The following is a 15,890-nucleotide window of genomic DNA, read 5'->3' as shown; positions in this document are numbered from 1 at the left end:
TACAATCTTGCTTCAGCTTTCCTGGCTTTACAAACCTGCAAAGATGACAAATGTGAGAACTTAGGGGGATTGGGTAGAAAATTTTCACAAGTAGCGAAATCAAACAAACGAGGCTAACACTCTAATGACTTTAGCAATTCTAAGAAGGAGAGCTGCTTGGAGCCCCGTTTTCCTCTTCTATTTTTTCTTTTTAAACCCATAGAGGAGAGAGATGTATTTTGCATAACTCGCCTCTTTGTTTTGTTATGCTTCGCAAGCTGCTAGTAATTAGCACATTTCCACTGTTGCTTTTATATTCTCAATGGGCAGCCCTTTGCCAAGAGTGGCAAGTTCCAACCCATAAAATCTGGCCTCTCCAGAAACTTTTTTTTGGGAATGCATTAGAGAGGATGAGAAAAAGGGGGGAAATGTGCCCTGAGCGCTGAGCTTTTCGTTTGAATTTGCTCTTTGTGGAATATTATTTATGGCCATGTGAAACATAATGAAGGAAGGCGAGCCCTCCCTTTGCTCCGATCGAGCGGCTGGGTAGCGCATGGCGCCTGCCTGCCGTTTATCTCAAGATATTCATCTTCTGGAGTTCTCACAGCCAGTGTCGCCTAAGAATACGTTGGCATGATCCAGCGAGTCCGTGAATGAGTCAGCGCAAACTCTCAGGCACGCTTTGGGCTGGAGCAGGACAGAAGAGACAAGAGAGAGAGAACAGAGTTGGTCACAAGGAGGTGGGCAGCTTAGTTAGAAAACTATCCATCTGAAACTGCTGCTGCCACAGCAGGGAAAGAATGTTTTCAGGGGATAGGGAAGACGAAAATTATACAGTCGGCTGGGATCCAGGTGAAGGGTTGCCTGTGTACCTAAGAAGCAATGCTTTTTTTTTTTGCCTCTGAGGAAAATAATTGTTGGGACGTGTTGGGCGCAACACATTAAAACTTTCTACCCAAGCCTCCATTTGAGAGCTAATTTTCATTTCATTTTTGCTTTAAAAATTGTTTTAAAAGACCCAAGGGCCAAACAAGAAGTAATTTTCTTCAGACCCGTAGCTGGATTTCCAAATGTCTCCAAATAATTGGTTAAATCTCATTTTCTGCCTACTGTAGAAGAAAGAGAAGAAAGGGGGGAAAAATGGGTTAAGGTTTGAGGAAGAGTCTGTAATAGAATGAGAGAACGTGTAGAAAATCTTTGATTTGGTTCCAAGCATCTCCAATGGCAGACAAAATAACAAAACAAAATATCTTGGGTCTGGATTATTTATTATTTATTTCCTAGCTTACTTAAGACACTTCTTTTACATGGAAATATTGGAAAATTCCTTGTGTCTAGTCAGAGAATTGGTCTATTGACTTTAATATCTACTTGGAAATTCCTGGGATTAATAGTGATGTGATCAATAGTGTTGAAACTCTCAGTACAATTTATGAAACCACGCCAGATCATAGATTGATCTGAAAAATTGCAATGACAATGGTGGAACTAGAGAAGAAGCAAAATCAAGAGAAGAAGAAAAGAATTTCAGTTGCATTTTACAGTTCCTTTGAGTGATTCAGCCTTCAGCCTAGATGGAAAGGATTTTCAGAATTTACTTGAATGAATTTGGAGGAACCAGCCCCCATTATCCCCACCCACAAAGGTATTTTTAAAAACCCTTTAAGATTCATTATTACAAGCAAAGATAGTCCTTGACTTACGATCACAATTGGGCCCAAAATTTCTGTTGCTAAGTGAAACATTTGCTAAGTGGGTTTTGCCCCATCTTATGACCTTTCTTGCCACTGTTGTTAAGAAAATCATTGCAGTTGTTCAATTAGTAACCTGGTTGTTAAGTGAGTCTGGCTCCTCCATTGATTTTGCTTGTCAGAAGGTCACAAAGGGTGATCATATGCAACTGTCATAAATATGAATCACTTGCCAAGCTTCTGAATTTTGAGCACGTGACCACGGGGGAAGCTGTAATGGTTGCAACTGTGAAACATGGTCATAAGTCACTTTTTTCAGTGATGTTATAACTTTGAACAGTCACTAAATAAACTGTTGTAAGTCAAGGACTACCTGTAGTCCTCAACTTACAACCATTCATTTAGTGACTGTTCAAAATTACAACAGCACTGAAAAAAGGGACCTGTAGCTGGTCCTTGCACTTACAACTATTATAGCGTTTCCTTGGTCACGTGATCAAAATTCTGTTGCTTGGCAACCAGCATGTATTCGCTATGGCTGCAGCATCCTGGGGTCACGTGATCATTATTTGCAACCATCCTAGTTGGCTTCAACATTCAAAGTCAATGGGGGAAATCTGGATTTGGTTAACAGCCATACGATTCACTTAACAAGTGCAATAATTCGCTTAACAACCGTGACCAAAAAAAAAGGGTCATAAAATCAGATGTAATTCACTTAAAAACCATCTTGCTTAGCAATGAAAATGCTGGCTCCACCTGTAAGTTGAGGCTTTTCTGTAATTGAAATTAAACAGGATGACCTGATCTCACCATCTTCTCGGCTAAAGTAGGTAAAACACGTTCCCAACCAGAAACCCAGAATGTTGGAAATGCAAAAGTGAACAGGGCACCTTCTTCCACATGTGGTGGACATGCTCGGAAGCCAAGAGTTATTGGAGTAGGATTAAAAAGTGGATGGAAAAAAACAAAAACAAAAAAATTGAATTCGGACCGGAACTGTTTTTATCGGGAATAATAAGACAGACCAAATACATCATTTTACATATAACAATTGCGGCCAGAATTGTGTACGCATAGTCCTGGAAATAGGATAATATACCATCTGAGGGGACAGTGATAAGAAAGATTTTGGACTGTGCTGAGATGGACAGGCTGGCCTTAGAGTTAAAAGGTAGAGGTGAATCTGATTATTATTTGGTCTGGGATGCCTGGTACATCTGTTTAGACAATAGACACAAAAGTAATACAGTAACTAATATATGAATATGAATGTTGATGATACTGGAATGTTGTTGAAAGTGTTGATATGTTATAAATTGTTGGGAAATGTTTAATAAAATTTATTTAAAAATAATAATAATAATAATAAAGTTGGTAAAACATGGTTGCCTCCTCAGAGAGGGTTAAACTTGCTGGGTTAGCGTCAGTTGATGCTCCATCCACCATCTTGCTAGTTTTAACCCACCCGTCCTACAGATGCCAGCAGTTCTTAGAGCTCCTGCACATTTGGGAAGAAATGCCAAAATTAGTCAAGCTGTTTCTCCTCTCTTGCCAAGGAAGCAGCGTTGTCCAGAAGAAAGAGTCTTCGTTCTCCTCATTCATTTTGCCTTTTGCAGTTGCTGTGAATAAAAAAACCAACAACACAACCTCTTACTGTAGAAATAACATGACCTACACTAAGCGAGCTTTCAACGGTGTGTTTATCACCTCCGTCCCTCAAGCTTGTCTCAGTACAAACAGACCACCCAAACCTGGCAGGGTCTCTAGACTTCCTCTGTGTCGCCCTCTTTGCGTATGCCAAAGCAGATGGGCTGGTGAGCTTTAGGACTCGCTGCTGTGTTGTCTGTGTGTAGCCCTGGAGAACAGCTAAACAGTTTCATTCCTGGTTTATAATTGCACCAGCAGAAATCTGGGGGAGACGTGAACCCAAGGGTCTCCAACCTTGGCAACTTTAAGACTTATAGACTTCAACTCCCAGAATTCCTCAGCCAGCATAGCTGGGAGTTGAAGTCCACAAGTCTTAAAGTTGCCCAAGGTCGGAGACCTCTGCATTAACCTATTGCAGCAAATCCTTCACCCCACAGGGTTGTTCCCTGAAACAGGTGCAATTTGCTGCAAAAGAAATTCAAAATTAACAGCTTCTCTCCTATTTTCTCTCCTCTTCTCTCTTTCCAAAATTAGGTACCTCTGAACTCAGCCCGTTCTCCGACCCACGGCAGTTTGATCGGTCCTTCTCTGCTCTACCAGGCCTCACCGAGACCCGGTTTCCAGACCCAAGAATGCATTACCCTGGTGCCATGCCTGCGGCCTTCCCTTACACAGCGACACCATCTGCCACGGGAATCGGTGGCCTCAGTATGACCAGCATGCCAACGGCCACTAGGTTCCACCACACCTACCTTCCCCCACCATACCCCAGCTCCACCCAAAACCAGAGTGGACCCTTCCAGGCCAATCCTTCTCCCTACCACTTGTACTATGGTGCCTCTTCCGGATCATACCAGTTCTCCATGGTGGCAGGAGGAGAGCGCTCACCAACCAGGATGTTGCCATCTTGTCCAAGTGCCACGGCAGGAAACAACTTGATCAACCCCAGTCTCACCAGTCAGGCTGATGGTGTGGAAGCAGACGGTAGCCATAGTAACTCCCCAACAACCATGACAACAACCGGGAGGATGGACGAAGCTGTCTGGAGGCCATATTGAAAAAGCACTGAAGGCCAAGCCATGTTCTTCACCAATTGGTGGGTCAAAGGAGAAAAGAACCAAAAAAGAGCTGCAACTGGCGATCCTGTCCACTCCACCTCCAAAGTGGCCTTGGCATCCCAAATGAGATCGTTCTTGTCCAAAACATAAGATAATAAGAAACGGAAAAAGCACAGGAAGGCTAGAGATAGCATGAATTTGGATACATTTCAAAACAAATCTTCCTAGGTTCTTCTCAACAAATGGTCTGCAGCAGCCTTTCCCCAACTTGGGGCATCCAGATGGATTTGGACTACTTGGAGTTGTTACCTGCACACACCTTGGTGTCTCTCAGCCACGAAAGACTGTCTGTTGTGTCCAGAACAGACACAAGAATAGGTAGAAAAGAAATACTCTTCTCTGTTGTAGCAAAAATGGCCAAACACAAAAAGCTCTGGTTCAGCATTTCCAACTTGGTGTCTCCCAGATAGGTCAGATAATACCTTCCAGTATCCCCAGCCAGCTTGGAGATTATGGGAGGTGTAATCCAACACATCCAGAGAACAGCTGGTTAGAGAAGGTTGTCCTTAGCAATCATCTCAAAAGGCCAAGCAGTGTTTCCAATGGATGGATGGATGGATGGATTAAAGGTTCTTGATATTAGTCCCTCGAATAATGAAGCTGATGACAGAGGTCTGTGAATCCAGGTCAGGCTGAAGTTAGGATCAGAAAGTTTCCCTCTTTTGCACTGCACACGCTTTCTCCTCTCTAAGAGGAGGCAAGAACAAAAAGATCAGGGCAGGAGACAAAGTTTGGTGACAGAATGGGAATCCAACAGACCCCAGAACACGTGAAAAGATTCTGCTATTTCAGCCCCATGAAAAAAAAAATACGCAACTGTGATTTCCTTCCTTGGGACTTGGGTCAGAATTCTCTTTCTGAATTTGAGCTGAAGCTTTTTCGATGTCCCACTTTTTCCCATTAAGAGGTTGAGGTGGCTTTTTTTTTTTAAACCCTCGTTCTGATATCCCCAGGTAAAGATGGCCAGGTGAGAAGTCATGAGTAGAGAAAGGTACAATCTCCCTGTCGGGACCCAAAAAGATGGAATGATAATCCACCTCTCCAGAGATGGAAAATGGATCCATTCTTTCCATCTCTTTCTAGCTACTTATGAATTTGTGACCAATTGATTGGTGCTTCTCCAATCACAGCCATAAACCTGAGTCATTAACGATCCCCATCCAGAGCAGGCAGAATCTTAGATATCAAGGCCTGAGTTGATACAAAACAGCTTTGTCTAAAAGTGAGCAGAGCTAAACAAGGACGGGATTTCTGGTTGGGCCGTAGCTTTTTGCACTTATTCAAACGATAACAGCCCTCTAGTTTTTGAATGTGGTAGGAAGGTTTTGGTGCTAACCAAGTGTCCCCATCCTTACTCCTCACTACTTCAGAGGGTACAAGCGACGGTGGCTGGTCTCCACCAGTCCTAGTGAGATGGAGACAGAGCTAAAAAGAGCCTCATTTGCTGACATTCGCAGCAAGGCTCAGACGCAAATTTAGTCCTTTCATGAATTAGGACCACAGTTTGACCAAGCAGTTGATCTAAGATCCCAAGTTCAGCATCTTGTCCAGAGACTAAGCCAGGCGAGGCATCTCCTGCAGATGGCTGTTCTTGGCTATATTAGTTGTGTGAAAAAAAATATTCTGCTCATTCTCTTTTTTAAAAAAAGAGGCATCAAGGTGTAGATCCTTGGAGGGTGTTCAGAGTGGGAGCCAAGGGTGGTTGGTTTTTTTTTGTCTTTGTTTTGCTACTGTTAAGCCAGTGCAATGTCTGTAACTCATCCCATCGCCACATCTTACACAGCTCAAAAAGGAAATATCACTTGCACACATACACACACACACACACACACACACACACAGCACGGAGTTCTTGGGTGGGAGAGGAAGACAGGAAATATTTGGTTGTTGTTGTTTTTTTAAATCCTAGAGCACCACCCAAAATTAATCTCTAGCTTTGGTCATGATTTAAATAAACCTGTTCTGTTCTTCCTTACTGTTGTTTTCAGTCTAATAAAGAAACCGGTGTGTTTTGCCTAAGGTTGGAGTCAAAATCTGAGTAACAACTAGATTGTATTCTTTAAAAAAAAAAGCAGGAGAGGGGGAATTGTCCTTAGGTGTAACCTTAAACCTGCATGACACCAAATAACCTTTATTAAGCAGAGCTTTATTTTTGCAACCTGAAGCCCTCCAAGTGTTTAGTTGATAAACCTCCAAAATTCTGAGCCAGAATCCCTTCGGGTAAAAAACATAAGGATCGAGTCCAGTGGTGAGATTCAATTTTTTTTACTACTGGTTCTGTGGGTGTGGCTTGGTAGGCGTGGCAGGGGAAGGATACTGTAAAATCTCCAGTCAGAGGTGGGATTTGCTGGTTCTCCGAACTACTCAAAATTTCTGCTACTGGTTCTCCAGAACTGGTCAGAACCTGCTGAGTACCACCTCTGATCGAGTCCAGCAGATCTAAAGGGTGCCAGGCAGTCAAGGTGATCCTATGGGATCTGCAGATAGCAGACGTGTAACAGAAATTGGCAAGCATGTCATGTCTGAATTCCCCGTTTCAACAGGTCAAATAACTCAAGAAGGCAGCCACATCCATCCTAGTAAATCTCCACCACTTTTTCATGTGCTTCATAGCCCATCTTTGAAAAGGGCAGGGTTTTGATGGTGTGACTGTGGACGCCATCTTGCCTTTTTTGACCCCTCCCCCTCCCTGCAGGCACCCTTGCCATTTACCAACTGTGACAGTATTATATTTAGGGTGACTGGCGCCCTCTGCCTCAGGTCCCCTTTTGTAACATCCTGCGGGTGATGGGTATCATCAGGAAACTTGGAAGGGTCTTCCCCCTTGGTCCTCGTAAATATTTAGCCTTGAAACAACCGTGACTGGATCTTTCAAAATAATTTTGGGTCATTCATTCACATCCATATCTGAGAGTTTGTTTGGAACACCCAGGAAACTGAAAAGATTCTCCTCGATCTGGTCCTCTCCTTTGTTTTAACTGACATCCATGGTTTATCTAAGACAGTCTTTCTCAACTTTAGCAACAGATCGCTGGCTGGGGAATTCTGGGAGTTGAAGTCCATCTTTGCTGGCTGGGGAATTCTGGGAGTCAAAGTCCACATGTCTTAAAGTTGCCATGTTTGAGGAACATTGATCTACATTCTGCACTTAGAGCACCCATGCTTTCCAAGCGGCAAAATTGGAAGATCAGATATGGGGTTGGTTTCAAATTCTGATTTGGACAAAGGGGAGATGGTGGTCTGTCTATACTCAGGGATGCATTTAGCCTTGTATAAACACCAGATCTTAGTTAAAGCGCTGTGGGCAGTGAGGGCCAGCAACATGATAGTGAACATGTTCTCAAATGAGCAGAGTACCTTAGTCTGTTCTCCAAAGATGTATTTTATAGGATATTGAACGAGGCAGAGAAATTTGAAAGAGACTGTGTACCTATTGTAATTTCTTGCTAGTTGTAACTTGCAAACCACAGCCAAAGGTTCAGGTTTATGACAGACTGTTGTCCCCAGATGTGAAAAAAAACACACGCATCTCTTTTATACAACTGGTCCAATATTTGGCCCAGGTTTCTTCGTTGATGTTATTGTTGTTGCTTTGCACTATAGTATGCTTTTTTTAAAAAAAAGAAAGGAAAAGATGCACAATAACTTGTACAAAAGATTCTTTCCTTGGCTCATGGAGTATTTAACTGAAAAAAAAAAGTCTACTTTCGGGTCTTTATTTGTTAAAATAATATAAATCTTTTAAAAAATATTGTTGTTGAAGGATCCCAGTTCCTAAATCTGCTTAGAATTTTTGTGTCTTGAAGTAGCTTTTGTTTTGTTTTCTAATTTTAAACAGAATGGCAATTGATTGGTGGGGGGGGGAGCCTTTGCAGGATGTAGATAGATTGTGTTTAACACAAGGAAAATTAGAGCATTTGTTTTCCCTTCCTTCCTTTTGCTGTGCTGAAGCTAATTTCAATTATTAATATCTTTAAAAATATGTTAATAATATTTAAAAGGTGAGAGTCTGCACCATAATCCCGTCCTACTTGGTGATACCTTTATTTTGAATTGTAACTCTCCTCTCTTCCCACAGTTTTGTCTTTCACACATGTAGCATTTGCAAGCTGGGGTTGGGAAGAGACCCAGATCCCACCAAAAACTTCAACAGTTCTAACCCAAAATTTGCTGATGTCATGCAAAGCACTTCTAAACATTGGAAGTGGTGAATATTGCCTTCTCTTGCCCCTTCAGACTGCGCCCCATGGAAGCTCATTGCCCCCTACAAACAGGGTGAGATGCATCAGCTTTCCAAAACTGTGGCAGGAAGAAAACATCTCCTCCTTAACTGGTGGTAAACTGGGAATTCAGTCTGCAAGGAAGCCATAGCAGAGCCATCAAGCTTGTTCCTCTTTCCTAGAGTGGGGGAAAAAAACCCTAAAAGTTCCATGTTTTTAAAGCAAATATACATGATTGCTAACTGTTACGTGTAATCATTTTGATGCCTTACCATGTGGAATAAATAAAGGTATGGTTATTGACTGAATATGTTGCTTCTTGCCTTGCCTTGAAGAACATCCTCTGTTTTTCACCTGCACCTACACTACATGAATCAGGGGTTAGTCTTTCCAGGTCTTAACACTCATTATTTCCTTCCCCCAATGTCTCCAACACCACCCCAAACCAGTCCTCAAGACCTTTTATTCACAGTTGAGCTCAATACAAGGGAAACATGAAGAGATTAAAGGTAAAGAGCTGGGGTGGTGCAGTGGTTAGGATGCAGGATTGCAGCTAACTCTGCCAACCGTCAGCAGTTTGACTCTGAATGGCTCAAGGTTGATTCAGCCTTCCATCCTTCCTTATTTTATCGGTAAAATAAAAACCCAGATTATTGGTGGCAAGATGATGACTCTGTAAACCGCTCAGAGAGGGCTGTAAAGCTCTGTGAAGGGGCATATAAGGCTAAGTGCTAAGTGCTAAAGGTTTCCTCTGTGCAATTATGTCTGGCTCTAGGGGCCAGTGCTTATCTCCATTTCCTAGCTGAGGGAACCAGAATTGTCCAAAGATGCTTCCATGGCCATGTGGCTGGAATGACTATAAGCCAAGGCTCATGGAATACTGTTACCTTCTCACTAAAATGGTACCTATTTATCTAGTTGCGTTTGCTTTCTTTGGCATGAGCTGGAGCAAGAATGGGAGCTCACACGATATTTGGGTCTTAAACTGCCAACCTTTCGGTTGACAAGCCCAGCATCTTAACTGCTAGGTCACTGTGCCCCCTATGAAGAGATTATCCTGAACCAAATGGCATCCCCTTGGGCTAATCAAGAGGAGAATGAAAAAAATACCATTTAATCTTCTGGAAATATTCATGCCATCTTGCCGTATCCTGCCTTGCTGCAGCTCCCAAGCAAGTGATGGGGAAAGGAGAGAACACAGGCTGTTTTGCATCCAGATGTTGCAGCATCTGGAAGGGGGAAAGGCAAATTTAGACAAATGGAAGCTTCTGTAATGGATAGTTAAAAATCTCTCAGGAATCAGGAGGGGAGATGGATCAAATATTCGGGCCAGGGAAGTGTTGTCTACCACCAAGATCCACAAAGGAGTAAATTGTAGCAGAAACACCACCTTTGATCTGGTTTCCTATAAATGCAGCAGGGGAAAAAGGCAGCCAATGGAAAATAATATTTGTAACTTAGGGTTGAACGGTGGGGTCTTCAGTGTTCTCTAGGCTTAGTGGTTTTGTTGACCTTTCATTACCCAACATCATTGGTGCTAGAAGGGCATTCTGATGAAGTTACCTAGTTGGGTAATGAAACATCTGCAAGAAAACCACCAAGCTTAGAGAGCATGAAGGATTCCACAGGATTCCAAAGTAGCCAATCTCATATGTTGTCCTAAGCTTGAAGGTAGAGTAGTTCTGAACCATGGCCACTACTTTATGTAGACAGGAAGTTCATTTTGTTTCTTTCTGTGTGCTAGCTGTACATATTGTTTTGTCACAAGCTTTCCATTTTTTCTCTCCAAAGGATGTTTTTGGAAAAGCTACCTGTGCAGGTAAACATTCTCACTTGGCTGAGACAGTACCTGGAACCATCTGTGGAGGTGAGCTAATTCGATCTAAGCCATGGGTTGGTCTATTGTTACCAACCAAGAGCTAAGCTTCACTGCCCTTTAGTGTGGGTGAAACATAACAAACCCCATGTTAAGGTGTTGACAATGATTCAGACAGATAATACACATTGCTTTTTTTTTTAACCCACTCCTGGAATGACCAAGTAATGCTTAGAGACATTTATCAGCAAATGGCCATGATCCAACCAACCAAACTGAAGAATCACATAGAAGAAGACTGCACATAAAAAGGTGGAGCTTCTATTGTATTATCGTGGCCAACATCTTGATTATTTTGACCACACCCTGGAGATAATCATCCCTCCAACTCAGAAAAATGAACAAAACATCTGTGAGTAAGAGTTTTAAGACTCATCATGCTGCATCCCTCAAAGAAGAAATGCATCATTTGGTGTTACAATGCAAAAATACTTAGCAACAAAATTCTGGCTTGTAATTGACTGACTAACTGCACTCACTGTGTAGTCCTAAATGGAACTGCATGGAGAGAACATGGAGAGAAGTGTGCAGTGGGGTTCCCCAAGACTCTATCTTAGGCCAAGTACTTTATCAATGAGTTAAATGAGAGGATAGATGGGGAACCCATCAAATTTGCAGATGACACCAAGCTGGCAGGAACAGCCAACACTCCAGAAGAAAGGCTTAAGATACAAAAGGAGCTTGACAGACGTTGGGCCCTATTTAACAAAGTGACATTCAATGATAAAAAAAGCAAGGTTTTATGTTTAGGCAAGAAAAACTAAATGCAGTTATAGTATATGTGGTGCCTCCTCAATAGTACTAATTATGAGAGGGATCTTGGGGTCCTAGTGGACAATCACTTAAATATGAGCTAGCTGTGTGCTGCAGCTGTCAAAAAAGCCAACACAGTTCTAGGCTGCATAAACAGAGGGATGGAATCAAGATCACGTAAAGTGTTAATACCGCTTTATAATGTCTTGGTAAGGACACACTTGGAAAACCACATCCAGTTTTGGTTGCCACAATGTAAAAAAAAAAGATGTTGAGACTCTAGAAAGAGTGCAGGGAAGAGCAACAAAGATGATTAGGGGACTGGAGACTAAAATATATGAAGAACGGTTGCTGGAAATGGGTATGTCTAATTTGATGAAGAATTAGGGGTGACATGATGATAGCAGTGTTCCATTATCTCAGGGGCTGCCACAGAGAAGATGGGGGGTCAACGGTCAACCTATTCTCCAGAGCACCTGAAGACAGAACAAGAAGCAATCGATGGGAACTAATCAAGGAGAGAAGCAACTTAGAACTAAGGAGAAATTTCCTGATAGTTAGAACAATTAATCTGTGGAACAACTTGCCTCCAGAGATTGTGAATGCTCCAACACTGGAAGTTTTTAAGAAGAGATTAGACAGCCATTTGTCTCAAATGGTATCGGGCTTCCTGCCTGAGCAGTGTGTTAAAAACACCAATGTAATTTTAGGCTGCATTACTGGAAATAAGGTGCTAGTCAGAAGGGAAGCAGCACCCCACATTCCTACTGAACCTCATCCCCATCCCTGTCACATATGGGATGTTCTCATTCACCCTCCCCAAAACAGAGTTGACTGTAGTCCTCAGCCACTAAAACAGATGCACACCCTTGTATTCTGGATTGTAATTATTTTATTTTAAAAGAGTTGCTTTAGTTTCTAGGAGACTCTTGAAAATAACACACCCACACCAGAAAGGAGGAAAGAAATAAGATGCATCTACAAGAGCAGCTAAAAAGTCAAGAGGGAAGCCACCGTCACATGATCAAATATGTGCCATGCATGTAAAAAAAAGGGGGGGGGAGGATTTTGATCCTGTGTTGGTGGCCACCTTCTTGGATTTTTTATTTGTATTTTCCTTGAAGATGTTCTGCATGTACTAAAGAATTAAAAGAGCCAGACAAAAAAAAAAGAAAAATTAGATTTTGGGATAGCAACCCAGTATGGTAAAGTCTATTTCTGGTACTAAAACAGATCAATGTGCATTGCTCTGTTTGTTTCCTTTTCCAGTCTGTGCCACTCTGGATCTGCTCCGTGTTCCTGTAAGGGAAGGTAGAGCTGGTCTCAGAGAAGGTTTGAGGGAGCTGTTATGGAAGGACCCGGAGAAGATAGCATAGAGATCGAAGGAATTGTGAATTTAATGAAAGGAAGGACTAGGGGTGACATGATAGCAGTGTTCCAATATCTCAGGGGCTGCCCAAAGAAGAAGAAGTCAAGCTATTCTCCAAAGCACCTGAAGGCAGGACAAGAAGAATGGATGGAAACTAATCAAAGAGAGAAGCAACTAAGGAGGAATTTCCTGATAGAACAATTAACCAGTGAATGACTGGCCTTCAGAAGTTGTAGGTGCTCCAACAGTGAAGGTTTTTAAGAAGAGATTGGACAACCATTTGTCTGTAATAATATAGGGTTTCCCGCCTAAGCAAGGGGTTGGACTAGATGATCTCCAAGGTCTCTTCTAACTCTGTTATTCTGTTACAATATTCTGAGAGAGAAACTCAGAATAGCCCCACCTTGATTTTAGTACAGGCTCTGCCAACGTGGCCAATATTGACTCCCAAGGATCAGTAAGACTATCTAAGGGGTTAGTAAATGGCTGGCATTCAATAGGAATTGGTCGAACCTGAAAGATTTTGGTAATTTATTATTAAAGCTCAATAATCTACAACTAATTTTTGGGCCCTTGTTGATACTCATCGTGCTTCCCATCAATGATAGCAGCAGTTTTAGGGGGAAAACTGTTTCTTATATTTTTCATATTTTAAATATTACCTATTTTTACGAAGTTATGGTACTGTTAGTTAAAGTAGCATTTATGAAATTATTTTCATATAATAAACATTTGTGGGGGGTGATGGACAATCTGAAATTTCATGAAGCTGAAGAATTTCAGGTTTGGTATCAGAGGAAGCAGAAAGAAATATAGCTTCTTTCATTCTACCTGATGCATAAAATAGCATTTTTTTTTAACCTGGCCTACCTCACAGGGCTAGCAGATCCCTAGACTGGATACCCAAAATTGCAGATCCCACATTGGACAGAAATAATTTCAGTTCTGTTCAGTTACAGTTCACATATCTAACATCCATATTATATTCTCAGAACAATGAGATTAAATGCAATAAAATAAGAGAGAGGAAATTAAAAAGGAAAAAAGAAGTAGGTAAAAAAGGTAAAAAAAAAAGAGGGGGAAATATTGTATATGTATGTATATATACCATATATATAATCATCTAATGTACACAATGCATTTTTACACAGGGCTACACCCCCCCCCCAAATGAGTTCCAAATTGTCGTTAATAATGTACAAGTTCTATAAGATGCAAGTGGAAACTTAGCAAAGGTTTGGGTTATTTTAATACCCTCATCTGTTGACAGAAATTTTATATAGCATGATAGATGTTAATATGTCCATATGCATGTCTCTATGGCAAGGATCAAGACTATTAATGTCAATGAATAACTGTGGGAAATAAATGCATTTCCAAAGAGAATGGAAAACCTGCTAACCTTATAGCAGGCTGAAGCAAACTATCCTAGACTGCATTTATGGCCACCTTCATGAGAAGTAGGATCATGATTAGCCTAGCCAGATAGACAGGCTGCTTTCAGCTGTGCATCGAAATGAAATGTACGGGAAGCAGCACACTGCATGGAGCAGTTTCAGGTCCTCAATCAGCCAAAGAGCATCCAGCAGCCCCTCCAAGGCCTGACTCATGTCCTTCCATCTGCCCACTGTTACATATAGAAGAAACCACAATCGATTGTTGAGCGAGTGAGAATTTTGCTTCACAGCCTCAACTAACGGAAATACATTTTTTTTTTCGTGCAAGCTGCACAGCACAGAGACACTTTTTTAAACAAAAACAAAACAAAACATCGTGGCTATTGAGTGAGAGAGGAAACATGCACATGCACACATATGGGGACGCACACACAAACACACAAACAACACAGAGACATACTTTGATGATGCAGCCATAACTTGCAGAAAATTTCCATCCGCCTTGATCTCTCTGGATGTTGAGTTAAGGCAATGCGGAAAGACGGGATGTAAAATGCAAAACGAAAAGCCGTTTTTTTTAAATAGTTGAAAGTTACTCCTCAACGTGGAGAAGCACTGAAACAGGTGAAGTCCAAGTCCACACTTAGTGTACAGGTAGTCCTCGACTTGCAACTGTTCATTCCATTCAAAGTTACAATGGCTTTGACAGAAAAGTAACTTCTGATGGTTTTTCATACAACCCTTGCAGCATCCTCCTGGTCATGTGATCAAAATTCGGATTCTTGTCAACAGGTTCTTATTAATGACGGTTGCCTAACCCTAACCCACCCCTTTGAATACTAACTGTGATACCAACTTTTAGATGTACACTTTAACTTTCACATGTTTCCAGCCCACAAATGGGGGGGGAGGGGAATCAATCATGATAGATTAGATATATAAATTAAGTAGATAGGTAGGTAGATATATGTGTGTGTGTGTGAGAGACAGAGACAGACAGAGAAACAGAGAGACAGACACAGAGAGAGACAGAGAGAGAGACACAGAGAGAGAGAGACAGACAGAGAAAGAAAAAGAGAGACAGACAGAGACAGAGAGAGACAGAGAGACAGAGAGAGAGGGAGGGAGGGAGAGGGAGAGAGAGAGAGGTGTGTATGTGTGTGTGTATTTTAAGATCAAGGCAAGAGTGTGGATAGGCCAAAAATAATTTTACAAGTACTTTCTGCATGTGAGAGTGGGTGTTGTTGGGTATGGAGACTAAGAACCTGTCAAAGAACCTCAAATCTGGTTCTTCTGAGAACTTCCATGGTGTATAACAAAAGGGGAGGAGGAGGAGGAGGACATTCTCATGTTTTTTTTCCCCTCAACAGGTCTAATTACAGAAGAAGAGGAGGAGGAGAAGTTCTCCTCTAACTAGCAAGGGTAGGAAGAAAGTCTGAAGGGGTGAAGTCCTGCTGCACCTTCCCCAACTGACCATCTCACAACAAGGTGTTTTGCCAGGGTGAGGAAGAGATGCCTGCCAGAAAGAGAGGCAGTTATGATGGCGGGAGATTCCGAGCCCTCAGCCAGAGCTCTCCAATTAACTCCTGAGAGCCAGGCTAGTCAGGCTGCCACCCAGAGGCATGGCTGATGGGCATCCTTTGTGCAGACGCCGCCCGAGATGATCCTCCTCCAGTGGCTGAAGGTCCCAGCCTTAAGGTTGCCAACAGGCTGCTCCTTTGAACAGCAGTTAGAATCTTGGCATGAGAATCACACGCAACGGAATCTGTCTCAGGCCCTCCAAAAGCAGAACTTTCCCAACTGGTTCTTCTTTCAAACAAAAGCAACGTTGAGATTT

General features: G+C 42.1%; 1 protein-coding gene across 1 annotated transcript in view; it reads left to right on the top strand.

The window, feature by feature from the left end:
* RUNX3 (RUNX family transcription factor 3) overlaps positions 1–8,966 on the top strand; it is a 92,708-nt gene extending 83,742 nt beyond the window's left edge. Inside the window, exon 5 of the mRNA XM_087970612.1 lies at positions 3,855–8,966. Within this exon, the coding sequence (XP_087826738.1) occupies positions 3,855–4,378 (524 nt within the window). The 3' untranslated portion in view covers positions 4,379–8,966. The remainder of the gene's footprint in view (positions 1–3,854) is intronic.
* The last annotated feature ends 6,924 nt before the right edge of the window (positions 8,967–15,890 follow it).

This window comes from Notechis scutatus, chromosome 8, assembly GCF_049901735.1.
Source record: "Notechis scutatus isolate UNSWTSFEM ecotype Mainland chromosome 8, rNotScu1.2, whole genome shotgun sequence".
Taxonomy (NCBI): Eukaryota; Metazoa; Chordata; class Lepidosauria; order Squamata; family Elapidae; genus Notechis; species Notechis scutatus.
The sequence above is the reverse complement of the archived record's forward strand: the minus strand, read 5'-3'. Positions and strand labels throughout refer to the sequence as shown.